Source organism: Syngnathus scovelli, chromosome 6 (assembly GCF_024217435.2).
Source record: "Syngnathus scovelli strain Florida chromosome 6, RoL_Ssco_1.2, whole genome shotgun sequence".
Taxonomy (NCBI): Eukaryota; Metazoa; Chordata; class Actinopteri; order Syngnathiformes; family Syngnathidae; genus Syngnathus; species Syngnathus scovelli.
This window is the reverse complement of record NC_090852.1, coordinates 19,335,662-19,356,538: the sequence shown is the minus strand read 5'-3', so window position 1 is coordinate 19,356,538 and position 20,877 is coordinate 19,335,662. Positions and strand designations below refer to the sequence as shown.

The following is a 20,877-nucleotide window of genomic DNA, read 5'->3' as shown; positions in this document are numbered from 1 at the left end:
CTGAATTACAGCTAACCGCCGTCGATGTCGGCAAAGTGAGAGAGAGAGAGAGAGACACCTGGGCAAAGTCGGATAATGGGCTTTTGCTCTGCGTGTGCCAGGGCTCCCTCCCGGCTGCGAGCCACAGACGGCTTTCCAATTCCAAATGTTTGAGCTCATAAGTAGTTGAAAAGTACACAATGCACTTTTTTCCCTGTGATCACCTACAAGTGTTTGAGTTGTGCAAATGTCATTTCTGCACTATGAAGTGGAGAGGTGGACACTGAATATTAGTATCTGTGGGAGGAAGTGCTGTTGACCCAAGTGGGCACGAAAACACTAGCACCTAACCCACGCGCTCGATTTGAATTGTAAAATCAGTTCTTTCAGTGGTGAATGAGATGTGAAAGCTACGGAATATCAAAGTTGGCCTCAATATCCGAAGCTTTTTTTTTCAACCGCTCAACCTTAAGCCACACGGGAGCAAATTTCTCTTCATTCGTGAGCGACCGGCCGAGCGGCGTGTTTGACGAGCGACCACCCTCTGGGTGGACCTGTGTGTATCCGCCAAGTGAATGATCATCTTCCCGCTGTGCGCCTGGAAAAACAAGCTTGGCCGGCAAGCGCCAAATAGCCTTCATTGAGCTTCCATGTTAGTTGATCACACCTCTGGCAAAGCGAACATGTAATCAATAGCGGAATATTCACCTAACAGGCTCCAGTGAATAGACCTCAAACTGTTTCTTTTTCTTTTTTTTATACATGGTGAGCAACAGAGCAGGTGTTGATGGAGATACATCAGGCCCGAGCAATCACTTAAAGCAGCACTCCACTCTGGAAAGAACAATTAGGTTTGCGAGGCGGCCGCTATCCTGCGCTCTGGGCCAATTGCTCTTCACATAAAAAATGGCTGTTTATTTAACATTGAAGGATTAGCTCTTTGCTTGCAGTTTGTGGGATTATTGAGTGGCTCTAAACACACCTGTCACTTGCCAATGTGCTTGTTTTACAACGCTCCCTCAGGCCCCACTTGGTCATGTCATCCCACTATTTACTTGAGCCCATGCGAAACCGCAATTTTTAAGAGGGTCGGTATAGTAAGAGCCGAGAGTGCGATTACGGGAGATGAATGGTGTCTCGTTCGGGTACGCAATTACGAAATACAAATAGTTTTGTAAAAGCTAACACTTGACCGTCAATGCATTTTTGTCAATAAAGATGAATCAGGCGGATTTGTTTCTTGCGCCCCCCGCAGGTTGCGAGAGTGACTTCTGGGGACCTCATTGCAGCAATCGTTGCCAGTGCCAAAATGGGGCGAAGTGCAACCCTATCACAGGGGCGTGCGTCTGCACCGACGGCTACCAAGGGTGGCGCTGCGAGGAGCTCTGTGAGCCGGGTTACTACGGGAAGGCTTGCCAACTGCCATGCCAGTGTCGCAATGGAGCCACCTGCGACCACGAAACCGGAGAGTGCATCTGCGCAGCGGGCTACGCCGGCGCCTTGTGAGTCATGACAATCTTCCGCGAGCGACTTGAAATCTGTCTGACTGTTGATTTGGATGGCGGCAGCTGTGGCGAACGCTGCCCGTATGGAAGTCACGGACCACAATGTGAGCAAGGCTGCCCTTGTCAGAATGGAGGCACGTGCCACCACATCACTGGGGATTGTTCCTGCCGTGCAGGCTGGACGGTAGGTGTCCTTCCGCATTTTCTAAAAAAAACGAATCAAATGAAATCGTCTCACCGTAATGTTTTTCCACAGGGTTCCGTTTGCGGCCAACCGTGTCCTCTTGGAAAATACGGCAGCAACTGTAGTAAAGACTGTTCCTGCCGCAACGGCGGCCTTTGTGACCACATCACAGGCCAGTGTCAATGCGTGGCTGGCTTCAGCGGTCGCAGGTACCACCGCGATACCCCCAACAGCACAATTGAACACGTAAAATGATGCAATGTGATGTTTAGTACGTCCAATTTGCATATAGGTCAAATAACGGGAGGATATATTGATATTCCGAGTGACAGTTTCACGCCGACAATTAGGCAGCCTGTAAAGTCCCTCGCTGACCTATTCTCTTTGTTGACTTCCTAATGAGACGCCAAACTGTTATTTGAAAAAAGAACGGAAACGCTTGAATAAGTCCATTCTCCAGTGAAATAAGTTGTGATAAAAAAAAAAAAGCCATTATTCCATTTCAAGGTGAGCTGGAAGCTTCCACTAGTGTTGTAAATGTTTAATTAATCTCGTATTTCATACTGAGCGGTCAGGATTTCGTGTCTCCAGCCTTCATCTTCTTCTACTCCCAACTTGTCCATTGATCTCACGGTGGGCTACAGTCTGTTTGGGCTCTGGTCATCAATTATAAGTAATGGGTTTTTATTAAAGTCTCATTGAAATCCACACATCTTTTTAGTTCCCAGTGTCTGTCGGAGAAGCTTGGCTTTATTACTTCAGCTCAATCGTCTCACTGATGGAAACCTTGTCAAGACCTTTATTCTACCTTATTATTTTTTGGCCAAATTGCGCTCATTCATTTTGTCAGCGGTCAGACAATTAATCTGCTAGGAATAGTTTGGCCCAGCCTAGCATGAAGAAAGTTACAGTATAATGGGAGACGTTTGCGCACTTCTTTAGGTAGTCGTGAGTAAGTCTCGAGTTGTAACTTACAAGTTCCGAGAAAGTCCCATGTTGTCGTACTTAGCAAGTCACAAGTTAGCCGCGTTGTTCTTTGGAGTTAGCTTGAGCGACACATTCACATTTTTAATAGCCTTGAACCAAGCCCTGTATTGTTTATAATATTGCCTGTATTGCCTTCTCAATTAAACGCATCATTGACATCAAGCTTAGTTAATGTTTGGTTAGCTAAACTGCAACGTTAGCTTAGCTTATCCGTCTGTTGTGTCTCTTAGTGATGTAAATCTTGCTTGTTGCAATTCAACAATATAGTCTCGACTGGTTGGAAATAATACACTAAATTATGTATATTAAACCACCGAGGAAAAAAAATAAAGACAATACTTGTCAAGCCATATATTCACGCCTAAGTCAAATTGCGAGTCAACCGGAGTCATTTTTAAAAAGTAGGTTCTTTCAAAGATAATTATACCAAAATCATCATTTTTTGATCAACACTGTCATCAGGATATTCATTTAAAAAGATGGATTATTAGATCAAAGCATTCGAATACACTTGTACTTCACATTTATGTCTTGAAGAGAGACACACTCATGTTTGGCAGTGATAATGGTTACAAAGTCCGCCCCCTGCAGAGACGCTGAAGTGCTACTAGCTGACTGCAGGGATTTGCTTTGGCCCATTTTTTCCCTATCGTATGAATGAAAGATTTATAACTGTATTTATAAGTGTTGATACTAAGCGACTGTTTATAAATTCCAGTTAAAAATTGATTTCAACTCTCGAGTAGTCGCTTACTAAACTTTTGCAACAAACAACGGGCCAGAGCTTTAATTTCAAATGTGTTATTCAGTTTTCCTCTTGGGGCAAATGTCTTTTAAAATACAGTACAAAATGTGGTCACCTAAATCATCACGTAGGCAATTTCTTGGCAAAGTACTTTTTGATTCGTTGTACTAAAGTTATTTGTTTGTGTGTGGGTGATCCAAATGATACTTTAGCAAGTTTGAGACCTTGGGACAAATTATATATCTAACTTGTGTATTGCGCTAACAATTTTGGAAAACTGCCATTTTTGCACGTAGGCCTCTAGTCGTCGGTCTTATGGGACACTCAAAAATGTATTCATTGTTATCATTTCACAGAGCAGCTTTAAAATAAATAGTCACTGAAGGAAGGATGTGTCCTCCCTCACAGGTGCCAGGATGACTGTCCCGTGGGTACCTACGGCCCGCAATGTCAACAAAAGTGCGAGTGCCACAATGGCGCCAAGTGCCACCACATCAACGGCGCCTGTTTGTGTGAAACTGGTTTTAAAGGCCCCAATTGCCAGGAGAGATTCTGTCCCCCGGGCCTTTATGGCCTCATCTGTGACAAGTACTGCCCCTGTAATGCCACCAACACTGCCAGGTGAGTAAATGGCTTTTGACTTCAATTTCTGCCTCATTTTGAATTCTTAAGCACCTCTCATTCTGAAGTCTGAACACCTCTCGGCCGTGTCACCCAGTTAACGTTTCATTGTGACCTCCGCTTCATTCATAATTTCTCAGCATTCATAGTTAATGCCGTGTTAATGCTCTGATTCTGGTTGCAAAGAAGTCACCACAGAGGTGAAGGAGAAAGGAGACAGCTCATTTATTCCAAATCAGCACACTCGCACGTTTACTTTAAAAATGCTCCGATACCACAACACCCGATACCACTTCATCTCTCGTGTACATCACGCACTTATTTGTGTTGTTGCATTTGAGTGTCATCTCTTCTTCTTGTTATGCTCCAAGCTGCCACCCGCTTTCTGGAGAGTGCGCCTGCACTGCGGGTTGGACAGGGATTTACTGTAATGAGACCTGCCCGGCTGGCTACTACGGGGAAGGATGCATGTCGCCGTGTAGCTGCACCAACGGAGCCGACTGCCACCCCATGACTGGCACCTGCATGTGTGCACCGGGTTTTATGGTGAGTCTTGTTTTTTTGGCGTCTCGAGCGTTTGAATCCTATTGATACAAAATGTTCAACACGTTTCTGCAATAATAACTAAGCATCACTGTCCAGCCCAAAATAACTGATGTTTTGCCCATAATTGTTAGTTATTAGGTGATTGCAGTCCATACATTTTCCACTCCATTTTTCTAGCACTTATCAAGGTTGCAGGTGAGCTGGAAAAACGATCACAACTGACATTAAGTGGCGAGGTGGGGTACCAGTCAATCGTCACAGGGTGCATAGAAGAAAAACATGTTTTGCTATGTGTCGGCCGGTTGAAGAACACACAGAAATAACAATAAATAAATAAACGAAATTATATTATTTCCGCAGAATTCTGTAATAATACAGCAAAATAAAAAGTATTGAGCACATAATACATTTATACTCCAGTCCTTTAGGTGTCGCTAATGTATTTGACACGGTGATTGATAACAGCCAATAGGAGGACGAGAAGCCAGTTTTTGCAATGATGAAAATAAAACAAATTGAAAACAAAAAATGGCTAAATGTAATAGTCTTTTCCTTGGCCCCAAAAAAATTACCATTTGCATTCATGCTAATCGTAAAATGAGATTTTTTTTTCCTAATCAACTCTCAACTTCCCACTAATTAGAGTGCATTTCATTATTCCAATCTTATGGGAACCTGCTACATCACTGTTTCTCAAGTGACCAATATTTTCTTACATAACATCCAATTTCCATTCAATCATCAATTGACTTGTCATCATATTTCCCGTCACATAAATTTTTCATTAAGCTTCTAGACGGTCCTTGCTCACTGAGGAAAAGAAGAAGGCAAATATCTGAACTCTTAATAAAACATCATGCCCCCACTTTTACTTTCCGAAATAAAAAAAACAATCCATTCACTGTAGTCCCTCAACGAACGCAATCTCGTGTCCGTTCCGAGCAGCCGCATCATCCCCTTTTGTAACTCTAATTATTTGTACAACTTCTCTGGCGTGTTTCTTGCCTCGCAATTTGGAGTTACAGAGCGACGGTGACCGGGAGAGTGCATTGCGAGCGACATAACATTACAGTGGAAATTGCCTTTGTCTTGGAGTACGGGGGGGGGGGGGGGGGGCGGGGGGGGGGGGGGGCCTCCATGGCGAATCGAGGCCGCAGACTGTGTCTTAATTTGCTCCACCTGTTCTTCCACGCCAGGGAGGTCTGCCAGATCCATTAAACAGACCTTGAGGGCAGGAGTCAGATGGAAACTACATATGGAGGATCGCCGCGTGCGTGTACAATAGAAAGACAGTCGTGTTTTCTTCGAGAGACCTTTAACAAAAATAGCACTCGACACGGAGGCTGGGCCGCCGCCGTGTCTGTTAGCATGTAACCTTTTGTCACTTCCCGCCCGATCATTATCGCACAGGGTGCTTTTAAAAGCGCTTGATGATTGCGTCCCGGCTACGATTGTCCGTGAAATGGCTCACCGCCGACGGGCCGGAGTCTCCCCTGCTGCATCTTTGTTCGCCGGCCCCATCGGGGAGCAAAGCAAGCAAAGTCGAGTGAGCTAGCATGCTTGATTTAACTCTGGTAATTGGACATGCGCTTTTTTTGACTGAGACGACAAAGTAATTACATGTTGCCTATTCAGGCAATGCCCCGCCCCCCGCCTTTCACCTCATGTAGTCACATCTGCGGTATGTTTATAGTATCTGCATTCTATCGGCACGACCGAATGTGAAGGATGCGCGCATTAGCGAGTCTGCGAATGATTCCAGCCGGCCTTTGTTGGTGGCGAAAAGAAATGATTTCCTTGTCTCTCAGGGCTTTCCAAGCTCATCAAAAGGTTCACAGGTTCATTTTGTGTCTCGCCGCATGAATTTTAAGATGCGCCCGCTCTTGGGGCTCTTAGATGAACTGTTAAGGAGTGAGACTGATTGGTAATTATCAACGTCATTTGCATCCAATCTCAAAGGGTAGCGAGCAGATCAATGTTGCTCTTCAATTATACGATGATGCCGAGGAGTTGAGGCCAAGGACGCGGCGGCGGCGGCGGCGGCGGCGCTTTGTAGGGTGGATTCGTCACCTCGCTGACTGGATTGTTACGTAAGGTCCTGCAGGGCAGACTGACAGCCCAGTGTTTTAATAATGACTTTCCACATGCATGCTTTATTGCGTCGAACGGCTCAAAAGGAATATGAATCAGACGCTAATGAGGGGGTTTGTCTCTTGAGAGCGGCCCGACCGCAAGTCTACGTTTTCCCATTCCCGTGTCGCCAACGTGGTCATTTTGTCAAGTCCAGTGGTCATTTTGCGGAAGCTTGACCGGCCCCTACACTTTAAAAAAAATAAAATTAAAAAATGCGGAACTGCTTTTCTTGCCGCTGTCATTTCCAGCAGAACAAAGCGTTATTGCCGCCGATTGATCAAAATTTCATCGGCAGACAGGGGGCTTTTATGTGTCGCGCTGAGGGGGGAGGAGAATCGTTTTAAGATGCGCCTTCCGCCCTTGCTATCCTCCAGCACATCTCCAGCCTTCTGTTTAAACAGAGTTCAAAATGATAATGAGAGCAGCAAGCAGGCAGGCCGGCCGGCCGGTCCCCCAGCAGTCGTGCGAGAGGGGCCCGAGTCGTGCAGGACTCCTGCGAGCCCCTAATTGGAACCCTAAATCATTGTGTCACCTGTCACTCAAGCATCAGTATGCAATGGTGGCCATGTGGAAGAAGGGAGGGGGGGGGTTGGACTTGCTGTGATCTCCAGCTTTTAAGGACGGACTAGACAGGTGCAGTTAGCCTTTAAAGCCGAGGCAGGTTATGAAGGACATGCTGGGCAATACAGCAGATGTGATGACTTTAAAGACTTGCACCATAGTGGCCATCAACCAGCAGCCCATCGCTACTGTTATTAATGTGAATTCCAGTCTGTGATTCCTCACACATCTCAGCAAGCGCTTGTATTAATCCCCCCATTTTCAACCAAGCCCAAAACAGCATTCAGGCCAATTGCGAGTATCCTCCGATGCGCCGTATGAGAAATTCTTTAAATCCTCGCACGGCCGCACCTAGGAGTCATAATTGGGGGACAAGGATATGACCCTTGAGCTATTACTGTTCGCTAGGATGCAGAACCAAGCTAGAAACGATCCCTGGTCTCTATGGCAACTGAATCCCCGTGGGTATCTTTTTTTTTTGTCTTAACCAGTAATGGGAAAAAACATTTACATGCAATAATGTTACATTTTTGCACAAAATCCATCAAGTAACAATTCTACATGCATGCATTGTAATATATATATTTATATATATATAACACACACATTTATATATTTATTTAATATATTTTTATTTATATATTTATTTTTACATTATAATATGTATATACGTGAGTGGTTCTTAGTCTGTGAACTTTTTATTTTTCCAGTTTTATTTTTTTATTCATATATCAGGCAGGCTCACTATTCATAATTCTGCCTTTTGAATAACATGAATGTGAATCGATCAAGGTGTAAAATAGACTCTGTAATGCAAATGATCAAAATTGCTAGGTCAGCCACGTTTATTTCTGCGTTGTTTTTATTTCCCTCGCAGGGCGAAGACTGCGCCACCGAGTGTCCTCTGGGTTTGTTTGGACCGAGCTGCATGTCCACCTGCTCCTGCCATAATCACGCTTCCTGCTCGCCTGTGGACGGATCCTGCACGTGTAAGGAAGGTACGCCTAGCGTGAGATCCGACCACTTCAAATCATTGGAGGTTGCGTCTGAGGGCCAGTGATCCTCTAATGAACGACTCTCGAGGCCTTTTGCCGAACACCGACGGTGAACCTCTTGTCGTAAGTGACAAGCTGCTCTCAAAGGAATTGTACATTTCTTCAGGCGTTCTTCAAGGAGGTGAGGCCTCTGCAGCTCTTTGCCGTGTGGCCTCTATGACAGGTTATGTCTAATGAGGACTCCAAGGAGTGTGGATAGGATGGCTTATCATTCGTAACACTGAGGAGGGTTAGTGGTTCACTCCCATGGGGTACTGGTAGAGAAAGTTCTGGTCCAGGATTCTGACCTGATCGGAGGTCTGAGTCTTGTTATGGTGACGGGATCATACGTTAGGTAAATGGTGCGTGAAGAGAAATATGTCACAGTGGATCGAATGGAAACCAAAGAAATATTTCCTATAGGAATGAATGTAAAGCTCATTAATCTGTGCAACAACAAACGAAAATAAACAACTGTGCTAATTCCGGTAATAGGCCTCATGGGTAATCTTTTTTTTTTTTAAATGAGCTGAGATTCCCTAACAAGTCAATAAACATTGTCGACAGGGCCCTGTCATCGCCGAGTTTCATGAGATAAAAAGGTGCTGACAACTGTTGTGGTGACACCTTGCCTGTCACTTTTTTTTTTTTTTTTTTGCCTTGTGTATTCAGACGCGATGGCCTCCCGCCATCAATCACGGCACTGGCAAGGGAGGAAGGAATCAATGCTTGCTGTTAGACTTTGACACAGTCAGTGAGAAGAATGATTGAGTCAACAAGAGAAGGACTTTCCTCACTGTTTAACGGGCTGGATTGGACTGTACGATCAATACGCTTCTCCACGTCACGCTCCACATATCTGCCGCAGTCGATAAATGTACAGTATTATGCACAAGAGAGGAGAGCGGGGCGGAAGCCGCGTCCCCTCGAGGGGGGGTTGGCAGGTGTTTCGGACGACGCTCCAAATTGTCCATTTCATATCGCCGCACGTGGCGACATCAGAGCGAGGATGCAATTGTGTCATGAAAGGAAGATTTGGAGAGAAATGATCATGACACAACTTTTTGTTTGGTTCTTCTCATCCAGCCGGTTTGGAAGCCAACTGGGATTATTTTGGGTAAAAAAAAAAAAATCTCCATCATCATTTTGGATTGTTGTTCTCTGCTCCATGTTTCTCCAGGTTGGCAAGGGATGGACTGCTCCATCCTGTGCCCCAGTGGTCTTTGGGGTCTCGGCTGTAATCAGTCTTGCTTGTGCGCCAACGGTGCCGCTTGTGACCCGGTGGACGGTACCTGCACATGTTCTCCGGGCTGGCGGGGCGAGCACTGCAAGGAGGCCTGCCCTGTAAGTATGAAAGTAAACTAAGAGGATGTTGCAAATCTCCCCGTGACCTTGAACACAGTGTGGTGTTAAATTGTTGAACAAGGCTTAAGAGTGAGATCTTTTTTTTTGTCAGGATGGCACTTTTGGGCTGGAGTGCAGGGAGCGCTGTGACTGCAGTCATGCGGACAGCTGCGACCCAGTAAGCGGCTACTGCCTCTGCCACCCAGGCTGGACAGGTTGGTACTTATTCTTGTATAATTTTTTTTTTTCTTTTTTTGGGAGGGAGGGGGGGATTATTTCTCCCTCAGAGCGCATGAATATTTATTTCCTACCTTCAAAGCTGAGAGTCACAAGAAGCTAGACAGACATGAAATTAACCAAGAAGACAAATACGACAGCTGGCTTGAGTTGTAAAGCATGTTTACACACTAAATCTAAGCTGTGTTGCGTTAATTAAATGTCCAATTTGTTTTTGCCACTGGGCCAGCAGGTTGTGCATGAGAGATATTGAGAAGCGAGCCCTAAATTTGCACTGGCAAACTCGCTGGCCTACAATAATTTTGTATTGCATCCACGGAACCGGGAGATAAATATTCGGAAGTGGAATTTATTGTCCAACCGCAAATGTGCCGACAAAATCGGGTCGGCATATATTTATTTGACCTCGCCTAATTTGTTAAATTTAAGTGTAAGTTTTGTTCACAAACATTGGACTCCATTAAGGAGATCTACTGTAAAATATATATTTTTTTTTAATTAATCAAATAAATAAATAAAATATTTTGGATTGATTGAGCTGATTTGTTTGCTATTTACTCTATAGTGTTGTAGAACTTGTTAAATGGTACCTCCAAATTCCTTTGAAATGTTTTCTGACTCAAAAAAAGTGTCGTCTAAAACTAAAACACCGCATCAGAAAGTCAAAGTCACTAGTGTGTACGCGGGGGTTCCTGCTAGTGTGGGTGGAGAAATGCACTCATGGAGGAAATAGATTCAGCAAGAAGGGTTAAGTCGGTGCGCTCGGCCTCCTGAGCTCGGGGCGTTTATTCTAGGAAACTGTGGCTTTTATTATCTGCAAGAACGGACCTCTCTGCTCTAAATCCTGCTCCGGTCTGGACCATCTGTCTGACTTAATTGAGTCACGGGGGTGCAGGGCCAGGGAGCTGCCCAGCGGGTTGGACAAATACACGTTCATACGCACTTGAAGCCATAGAACCTTCGTAATGGGCTCTCTGAGAGAAGGTGCACAGAGGCTGGAATTTATGGGAGTCACTCGGAGATGAATTGATACGCAAACAAAAGAGGGCCCTGTGTATTTTCAATTGCAGGGAAATCAATATTCCAGTATGTATTTAAAACTTCTCCATGTGGGCGTGACCTGCGAGTGGCCAATGGGGGCCGCGGCCATCTCCGCACCCAGGTAGCTCCGCCCCTGGCTTCTACCAGGAGCCGTCTTTTAATATGTTAAATCATTATTTAATATTGAGCTGTTAACATTTATAACCAGCAAAGGGGCACGGCAATAAAGTGAAATGTGAGCTCATCGTTTGACAGGAAGTAGGTCACTCTCACTGTTCTAAACTGATAAGAGTTTATTAAAGCTTATTAATGAATTCATTGAAAACTGGTTTTATAACCCACATGGGAGTAAACTTATGGAGAAAGTCAAAGTTTCAGCATTGATGTCGTGGAACCAAAAGTAATGTTTGCTTCTGTTGGATTGTTTTTCTAAACCGCTCGCTGTGGATTTTGATCGGATTGGATGACTTTGAGCCAAGGTTGTGTTCATGATTTGACCCAGCAGATTGGGTTGACATTTGGATTTGGGCTGCCCTGAAGAGCTGAAGCCCTTTTTGACATTTTTCTTCACTCTTGAAACAGTTTGCTGAAAAAGGGACTAATCAATTGATCCCAAGTGTCTTAAATTTCATGCTTCAATTCTACTTCATGTTGCACTTCACCACACTTCATTTCTGCAAAGTTTTGCCAGCTAATTTGAGTGTTTACATGGACTGTGCGTTTGCTTTTTTTTTTCCCCACCCTGAACAAATTGGATAGCGAGACCTCTTATTGGTTTGCTAGCTCCTTTGAAGACACTTGAACTCGATACGTTCTCTCGCCAGGTCTCATTTGTTGCCACTTGTGTCCGCCCGCATTCATCTTCTGGTAGTTTTTTCCTCCTCAGCACAATCCCAAACACAACCGGACGAGTGTCATCCTTTTGAAGTCAACAGATGGAGTTTTGCTTCCAAATCACGGTTATGGCGCACCAAAATCTCCCACCTTCGCTTTCAACCCTTAAAGGTGCCAATGTTATCGTATAAAATTAGCCCCCTGAGTTTGACGCCGGTCTAATTCAAAGGTGTTTTAATGGCCAGGCTATTCTCAGATATCGTCACTCAAAGGAAATTTCAAATGAGGCGTAAAGATAAAGGCTTGAAAGGATGCGGAGTGTGCGCTGCATAACCTAACAGGTTTGCGTTAAGAAACCTGCATGCGTCGACACTACATGCGACTTTGGGCCTCAGTTTTCAAAGGCGCTGGCGCGCTTCAGAGAAAAGGCAGCGCTTCGACGGATGTGCTAATAGCTCGGCATGCACAGCCAGAGCCGCCGTATGGATGCAACATTTTTTCCTTCTCGCTCGGAGCTGATCTCCACGTACAGTGACACTTCCCGCGCTGTGCCCATGTAGCCGGAATATTTCTTTTTTTCTTTTCTGTACCCTAAACCGGCTCCGCTGAAAGAGAATGCCAGACAAGCCGGTGCTCTCTCGAGACGTAGCCCTGTTAATCAGCACGGCGGCACGCTGGCATGGCGCCCTCGTCAGATCAAAAAATAAAACATTCACGAAGAACAGTGGGAGTCGAGTTTAAAAAGAAAAAACATCCTCTTCTTTCTGGGTGGAAATCAATGGAGGATCCACGCTGAGTAAACATCCCTCGGCAGGTCCGCTGTGATATGACATTCGTCCTTTCTCGTAGCGTGTTGGGTTCTTAACGTGTCGTTGCCGTGCGCCCGCAGGAATCCACTGTGACAACGTGTGCCCGCAAGGCTACTGGGGCAACAACTGTTCGCTTAGCTGCCCGTGTCAGAACGGAGGCTCCTGCTCTCCGGAGGATGGAACGTGTGTGTGCGCACCTGGATTCCGAGGGACTTCCTGTAAACGAAGTGAGTAATCCCCGCAATCCACATAGGTTTCAATCAAAACAATCAAACCGTATCTTTCGCTAAGTACGTTTTCCCATCTTTAATCTCAGATCAGGATGCCGAAAGATCAATATTGCCATCTCATCAAATCAGTCACCTTACTCTTCCTGTGACATAAATAGTGAGCTTTTTATGACCTTGGAAAAATATTTCCAGCTGAGAGGCAGTACTTCAGACGTCCATCATTCAATCAGTGTGACCAAGCAACTCTCCCACTGACCTCTCACCTGCCGTTGGCCGTCAGCTCGCAGTGGGAAGCGTGGCGGCCTAGCACGGCGCTCGCTCATCACATTGCGAGTGTCACCTCTGGTTTGTAAACGCGTCTGAAGTTGGCTCTCAAGTGATGAGTTCACTGATTGGAAGTGAATTTGCACTCACCGGCCTGTAAACATCAATTGGAGCTGAGTGTTGGAGACAAGCTGTGCTTAATATGTTGGTGTGAACGGAAGAAGACCGTACGTCTCCGCTGATGCATTATGTCTTGGCTTCTCTACTCGAGTGAAGACAGCGGCCCTTCAGGCGATGATCAATAATTCTTCTAAATATCATTTCAGAAAAGCAGAAAAACCCATCTCCATTGCAGATTCTCATTTTGCGGTCTTGTGGATTTTTTTTGGTAAAGTGTGCTCTGTCTCGCATTAATTTCCGTGTAATTCCACTTTTGGCCATGAGGTAGCGAACCAGTGTTTTACACTGTGTACATTTAAAAGAAGAAGAATGAAAACAGGAAGTAGGTCAACAGTATTTTAAGATTAGTCCTTTGTAAAATTAAAATAAAATAAATCTTTGTGCATTTGTTTATTGTTATATATGAAATATGTTAGGAAAAGTTTTTACCTAAATGTTAAAGACAGCTATATCAGTACTCTGTTGTCTTATCTATTGATATTGCACTTTCGCAATATATGCAGTTTTTAAATTTGTTTTGTGTTTAAAAACCTTAAAATATGTGCCATCAATGCTCTAAAAATAATGGGGAAGTGAGGTTAAGCAGACAAATCCGCCTGTTTTTATTTGTCCTTTTGAGGTTTTTCTCCTGAACGCAGCAAAAACAGAACAAGTATTACATGAAATAGGTTGCTCTAATTAAATTCCACTTCAATACAAGTTTTTCATGTTAACTTTTTTCCTCTTTGCATAGTTTCGTGTTTGATCATCCCCGCACATCCCTATAACGTCACCTTATGGTGTCGCTCAAATGTTCCTAATATTGCTGACTTTTACCGATAGGCATCTGTGAGACATTAAACAGATGTTCTCAACTCTCATAACTATTACCGTGTGCACGATTTGGGAATGACTGCATTGAAGACTCTTTATCTGATGTCTTCCTTTCACTTTTGTCGCTTTAATACATGCAGATGAAAATTTTCTGCACTTCCTTGATTGCTCCGGCATGACGTTTTGCATTATAATGAATTATGTCTCTTTTTGCATCCACTGAAATTTTTATCTCCTCCCATCTTTTTTTGTGTAGCATGCTCTCCGGGCTTCTACGGGCACCGCTGCAGCCAATCGTGCCCGCGCTGTGTTCACAGCACGGGGCCGTGCCATCACGTAACCGGCCACTGCGAGTGTCTGTCCGGCTACTCGGGTCCTTTGTGCAACCAAGGCAAGTGTCCCTTCGCTCTGCCATTTTTTATTGCTGACAAATGTGACACTTTTTGCTGTCTGGAATTAGAATGCAAAATTAGTTTGGTCCACAAATATTGAGACATGGTCTTTTTGGCGCAAGGGTGCAGTCTGCCTTTCGCTTCAAATAGGCTTCGGCCTCTTACTTGGAGAAATAGAAAATGAATGGATGAATGAATCGTTTTATTTGACAGTGGTTAACTTCTCTTTATACTTTTATGATAGTAAAAGTATTACGACGGTGACAGTCTTGAATGACTGAACTCGCTTAACATTATTTGCTGTGCGACCAATTTGCAAGTCAAGCAGATTCCACTGTATGGTCGCTGCTAAACCGATTAGCTTCATTTTGAGGGGCTCCAAAATTTTGTACGAGTAGTATTGATAGATAACATTGGCGAGCTGTGGATTTATAGAGAAACAGCAATTGAAGTTGACTTTAACAAAATTTGAGCTGTCCACCCAATCAGAAGACCGAAAAAAAAATTCAGATGTCATCATAATCCACCTTGTTGGCCTTAAAATATGATATGGAATCTTGATATGGAAGCTGCAATCTGATTGGATGAAAAAATTGAACATCAACTGAAAAATATAATGAATGTTGACTTTAATCACAACTTAATTGCTCTTATTTTTGTTGGAATTTTTTTTACAAGTTGAGACATCTTACTCTAGATTTTCAACATCTAATCATTTTGAAACTTGTGGTAAAGTACAGAAACGCCGCTAGGGTTTTTTTTTAATTCTCTTTCATGACTTTGAGGAATGTTTCATGTTTAATACGGCGGGGGAAGTCTTAATTTGTCGGAACCGTAATGAAATGGCAAGCAGGTACGAGGAAGGAAGATGGCGACAACAAGTCTTCTCGTTGAGCGCTTGTTTGCGTCCTCGCTCGCTCGCTCCGGCTGGCTTCTATAGGATTCCGAGCCTAATGAAGCTCTCCCGGTGTGACGAGACTCCGATCCTCACAAGCAGCAGCCGCACGGCGGAGCTAACCTCCTGGCATTAATGACAGCCTGCTCGAAGGAGCATGAAAGAGGTCTCGACAAGAGTCGAAAGGCTATTGAAATGAAATCATTAAAATCAGCCCAGATAGCAGCAGCCACCTTCCGTGATGTTGCTGAGTTATTCTCTTTATGTCAGACCTTTAGATGTGCCGCATGTCCTGTTGCTGCTGTTTCCTCATCGTGATGGTGAGGAGCATCTGGGCTTAATTTTTCCCGCTGCCCAACAATAAAGCACAATGGAGGTTTCATCGCAAGCGATATCTTTTATTGAAGAGTGCCGGGGAATGCTGAAATATTCATTTCATAAAAAATGGATCCAATGGTCCGTGTACATGGTCTGTTTTAATACGGTGACACATCAGTCATTCCTCTCCGGTTTGTAAAAATAGGGTAATTGTGCCACGAGAGGCGGTGATTGACTTTTTTTTTTTTTTTGTCTAAGTACATCACTTTACGTCCACTCAAATAAACATCGCCGTCCATCTCATTAGCCAATGTCACACCTCATTTTCAGCATTGCGCACTTCTGCTGAGTCACTCACAATAGTGTTGAAACTTTTTTTTTTAGCACATTCTGCATCTGTTTTTAATATTGATTTCAATATCCGTTTCAATATCCTTCTTTAAGGATGTTTATATTTTGGTGAGCTGTCGCTGCTGACTTTTAGGTATTTTTTTTATTCTTCTGAGAATTTCTTTCCCCACATATTTACTCATCCCCCTCAGGAACATGCAATGAATCTTAATCGGCATTTTTTGAAGAATTATTTGGGTCTATTAAAAATATTTTTGGTTTTGGGAGGAAACATTTTTTTAAGTCTGACACACTCAGCCTATCTCCAGCGTCCCCGCATAAATCGATTTTGAGAACCGTGTCCTTAATTTTAGTGACTTAAACCCCATCGATCATGTTAATGCGTGTGTCAGATGTAATCATATCAAGTTCTATTGTGTTATTTTTTCCAGTTTGTCCCAGTGGCAGATATGGAAGGGCCTGTGCCGAACTTTGCCGTTGCACCAACAACGGCACCTGTAACCCCATTGATGGCTCCTGTCAATGCTTCCCTGGATGGATCGGGCAAGACTGCTCCCAGGGTTTGTCCGCCACCAAAACAATCATGTCCCCTCATTATTTTCAACAGAAATGTCCCCAAATTTTACAACCTACACAAAAGTTCACATAAATCAAAACGTATGACGCCAGCAGATGATGGATGATGCTGATTGTGTAACCAGGCTATATTCAGGACTACTCTGCATTTCAAATGATTTAAATTAGAGTTATTTAGCTTTAGGCAATCGAGGCTGATGTAGTCATTTTATTGCAAATACATAATAGAGTGCTCGAGCAAAAAAAGCTTGCAATTAATATTCTGCAACAATCTGCGTCAGCTCATAATGTCCCTGTTGTCCGTTGTGTGCAGCCTGTCCCTCGGACCGCTGGGGCCCGGATTGCCTCAACTCGTGTAACTGTCACAACGGAGCTCAATGCAGCGCCTATGACGGAGAATGTCGATGCGGATCCGGCTGGACCGGGCTCTACTGCACGCAGCGTGAGTCCTTCAGCAAACACACAGTGTCACCTAGAGGTTGCGTGGCTCAACTACAGCAGACGGACGGACTCCATTGGAAACATCTGGACACTCGCTAAAAGCTACTTTATCATTTAGATTCAAATTGAAGGCAGCATAAAAATTTATACGGTACTCAGTGTAGACAATATCATTGGGTCTCATATTTTCTTCATATGCTGTCATAGAAAAAAACTTTGCTACTCAATCAACATCTTCCGCTGCTGTAGGAAATATTTTGTCATTCGTGTTGTCCCTAATTATGTTTAAATGTTATTGATTTTGCCGCTGCCTTGCAAAATGACCTTGGCTCTCAACATGGTCTTCCGCCGCTCCATCCCAGGCTGTCCCTCAGGCTTCTACGGCCGGGATTGCTCCGAAGTGTGTCGCTGCCAGAACGGCGCCGAGTGCGACCACATCACGGGCCTGTGTGTTTGTCGAACGGGATTCATCGGGACGAGTTGCGAGCAGAGTTTAGTAGGCCCGCCGCATTTAGCTTTGTGCAAAAAAACGCCCAGTGGATCCAAAATATGAGCGGTGCTATGAATAATTTTTGATCCAGCCGCTCTCTAAGTGCTTTAATTTTGCAGTAATGCACCTCTTCTCCACGCAGAGTGTCATTCGGGTACATTTGGATACGGCTGTCAGCAGCTGTGTGAGTGTCTGAACAATGCTACCTGTGACTATGTGACCGGGACATGCTACTGCAGCCTGGGATACAAAGGAATCCGTTGTGATCAAGGTGAGGAGACAACTCAGACGATTTACAAATCTATAATGAATGATATTCATCTATGTGGAGCAACGGAAAGTGAATGACAATTAAACAAAGGAAGCATAAATAAAGATATGCTAGAGGTGTCGCAATGGATTAATCGGCAACTAATGGATCATCAAATGAATCGATTATTTTGATCATCGTTGAGAGGCATTTTTTAACCTTAAATGTGTCAAAATGTTCGACTTTCAGCCTCTCAACTATAAATGATTTCAAAATAAAGCGAGGTAACTTTATTTTTGAGCACATTTCATGCACAAAAAAAAAAGAACTCAAAGCCACTCGGCATTGTTCTGTGTACAGCGTCTCTCATGATGGAGGAGCTGAACCCCTACACCAAGATTAGCCCGGCCCGCGGCTCGGAGCGCCAGTCCGCAGGGGCCGTCATGGGCATCATCTTCCTCCTCCTCATCATCATGGCCATGCTCAGCCTGTTTGTGTGGTACCGACAGAGACAGCGGGAGAAAGGACACGAAATCCAGCCTAGTGTGTCGTACACGCAAGCCATGCAGATGACCAACGCTGACTATTCGCTCTCTGGTGAGAACTGCTCGGATTCTTTTCATCACGTTCGACTTCTCTCTGAATAATTTGAACTCCTCAGAGTGTGGAAGCACGGTGGCCATAAAAAGCAGTGCAGCTGAGGTCGTGCACAATCCAAGCAGCAGCAGTAGCAGCAGCGGCAGCGGCAGCCAGTGCTTCTCCAACCCCAGCTACCACACGGTGGCCCAATGCAACGTTGTCTCAACCATCTCCAGTAACCTGGATGCCACTCTGACCCTCAAAGTACGCTCACACGCCACATAAATTGCACTTTCCAAATCAAACGGTGTTTTTTTTTTTTTTTTTACGCAGTCGAGCACTCTAAAAAGCCGAAACAGTTCCGACTGGAGAGCCTACTGCAACCTCAACGATCTGGGTGAGTTTTTCCCCCTCATCCGTCATGACTTTGCTACAGCGCCCCCAAGGGTAGAGACGTGTGTGTCCTTTGTGGGCCTGCACTCATGGCCTGGCCTCCCTGCTGTGAATGAAAATGAACCACGGAGTCTTTGTTAGGGCTAAAAAAAAAAAACACCTTTGCTCTCATTTTCATTTGATATGCGGCTTAGCGGTCCTGAGGAGAACACGGGTCAGCGAGAGCTCGTTAGTATGCCTTCTCACCCTGTGTTGGATTTCTCTGTGATGGTTTACGCCAGGTCACCGACTGCACTCGAGGGATGTGGATTAGAGGAGCATCCATAATTGCTTAAATAGTTTAATGGCCTCATGAGAATACCAAGTGCTTGATAGAATACTGTATATTGAATATAAATCATCAGACCCTCTTTGGGTGAACATGATGTAATAATTAAAGGCACATTTTATGTCGAATTATTTTTTTATATCCTGTACTTGAGGAAAAAGGTAGACTAAAATGTGCTTAAATGAAAATGAAGTTTTTCCAGTTACACAAACAACTCTCCGCATAGTAGTTTCCCTCTTTTATTAATTTACATAGTGCTTGTAATAATAATCATGCATGTTTTTTGTTGACTTTCATTAACTTTTATGCTAGCAAGCTAATGTGCTCCCAGTTCCATCGCTTTTGCAGATGTTGTGAGGTGAATTAAAAAATATATTAATTAGCTCATGAGAACAATGAGGGGGGGGGAGAAAAAGTACATCGTATTTGCGTGGGTTCTTTTTTTTTTATTGTGGATAGAAAAAATTGTTATGCCAGAAGCAAGTAAATTTTAAGCTGTCACCAGGCAAGCGCAAAAGTCATTGGTCACATATTTTTGTAAGCGATCAAACAAGTCTCCCAATCTGTTGTCATCCTCATTAGTGCTCCCTGCTTTTCGTTTTTTCCATGTGGCTGCTTTTGCCTTTTTTCTGCCTCAAAGTCCCCAAGATCACACCCAATCAAGATATGAACCACAGTTTATATTATTATTACTTTTTTTTTTTCATTGCTTCATCAGCCGTCTACAAAAGTAACAAGCCTGTTTTGTCAGGCAGAACAGTTTCAAACTTTTCATCTAGATGGCAATTAACCTGTGTTAATTGAGAGTTGATGTTGCATGAGATTTTTTTTGTGTGAAATATGAATATTTGCTCGATGAGGATAAATGTGTTTTTTGATTTTGGCTGCGTCGCTTAACATGCAGCAGGCTACTTAGAATGCAAGCTCCCCGTGATGGAAGGCTATGAAGAATTTCTTCTCCGTGATTTTGAAAATATCACCACTTGACCTCTGTTGACTGAAGGAGGTTATGGACGCGTGACAATTTGCAATTCAAAAAAGTACTCTCATTGTCATATTCTAAAAAGAAGTGCCACATTGTGCCCAAACAAAAAGTTAGCCCCAGATTGTGTAAATTATGCAACATCTGACTTTCATGTTTTGACATTTGTAGCAGATGTTCAACAGGGGGAGACGCAGGCTCCGAGAGGCTCCAGAAAGGGTAAATAATTAATTTTCAGCAACACTGTGCATGTGTGCATTAGTGTGTTTTTGTCTTGTTCAGCATTCCCAGCACTCATAATTAAGTCTGTCCTCCAAGAGGAAGTCAAAAATTGTCTTTACATTAATATCTTGCATGAGTCCAAACATGATATTCATATTGAAATATGATTGAAGCAGAAAAGTCCAGCTGTTTTGATCACTCATTTTGCCTTGTGCTGTCGACTGAAAATGACATTGAATGTCACATGACCACTCGAGAAAACAAGTGAGCCGTGACGGTCGTTACCTCGGCCCCGGAGGACTGTGATGTCATTTCCATTTGGGATGAAGTCATAAAATGGCCGCCCCCAGAGAAAACAGATGGATTTAGCTGCTTAATTCATATTTCAAAGGCAGTATTCCTCACAATACTCTGCTTAGACTTGTCAGGGCACAATGTCGAAAATAGTTTTTTTTTTGCCGCGACTTGTCCTTTCAATCAATTCCACCAAATGATGTCAATCAGTACCTGAGTGTAACCCCCAGTGTTCTCATATCCTCCATGATTTTTGTGAAGATCTTTTTGAACAAGATTATGATGAGCCGCACTTTTCTTCCAACCGTAATTGCCCTTC

The 20,877-nt window shown here is 43.9% G+C and overlaps 1 protein-coding gene across 2 annotated transcripts in view; it reads left to right on the top strand.

Moving 5' to 3' along the window:
- Positions 1-20,877, top strand: part of megf11 (multiple EGF-like-domains 11) — a 56,829-nt gene that overhangs the window by 33,050 nt on the left and 2,902 nt on the right. The window contains exons 7-24 of one of the 2 annotated variants that reach the window (XM_049722883.2): positions 1,235-1,481; positions 1,548-1,668; positions 1,741-1,877; positions 3,809-4,021; positions 4,393-4,567; positions 8,139-8,259; positions 9,476-9,639; positions 9,752-9,854; positions 12,641-12,787; positions 14,304-14,438; positions 16,435-16,563; positions 16,893-17,021; positions 17,383-17,511; positions 17,653-17,781; positions 18,121-18,357; positions 18,422-18,603; positions 18,673-18,736; positions 20,217-20,261. In XM_049722883.2, coding sequence (XP_049578840.1) covers positions 1,235-1,481; positions 1,548-1,668; positions 1,741-1,877; positions 3,809-4,021; positions 4,393-4,567; positions 8,139-8,259; positions 9,476-9,639; positions 9,752-9,854; positions 12,641-12,787; positions 14,304-14,438; positions 16,435-16,563; positions 16,893-17,021; positions 17,383-17,511; positions 17,653-17,781; positions 18,121-18,357; positions 18,422-18,603; positions 18,673-18,736; positions 20,217-20,261 — 2,607 coding nt within the window. Of the gene's footprint in view, positions 1-1,234; positions 1,482-1,547; positions 1,669-1,740; positions 1,878-3,808; positions 4,022-4,392; positions 4,568-8,138; positions 8,260-9,475; positions 9,640-9,751; positions 9,855-12,640; positions 12,788-14,303; positions 14,439-16,434; positions 16,564-16,892; positions 17,022-17,382; positions 17,512-17,652; positions 17,782-18,120; positions 18,358-18,421; positions 18,604-18,672; positions 18,737-20,213; positions 20,262-20,877 lie in introns of both variants that reach the window. The other variant, XM_049722880.2, reaches the window with a different exon arrangement.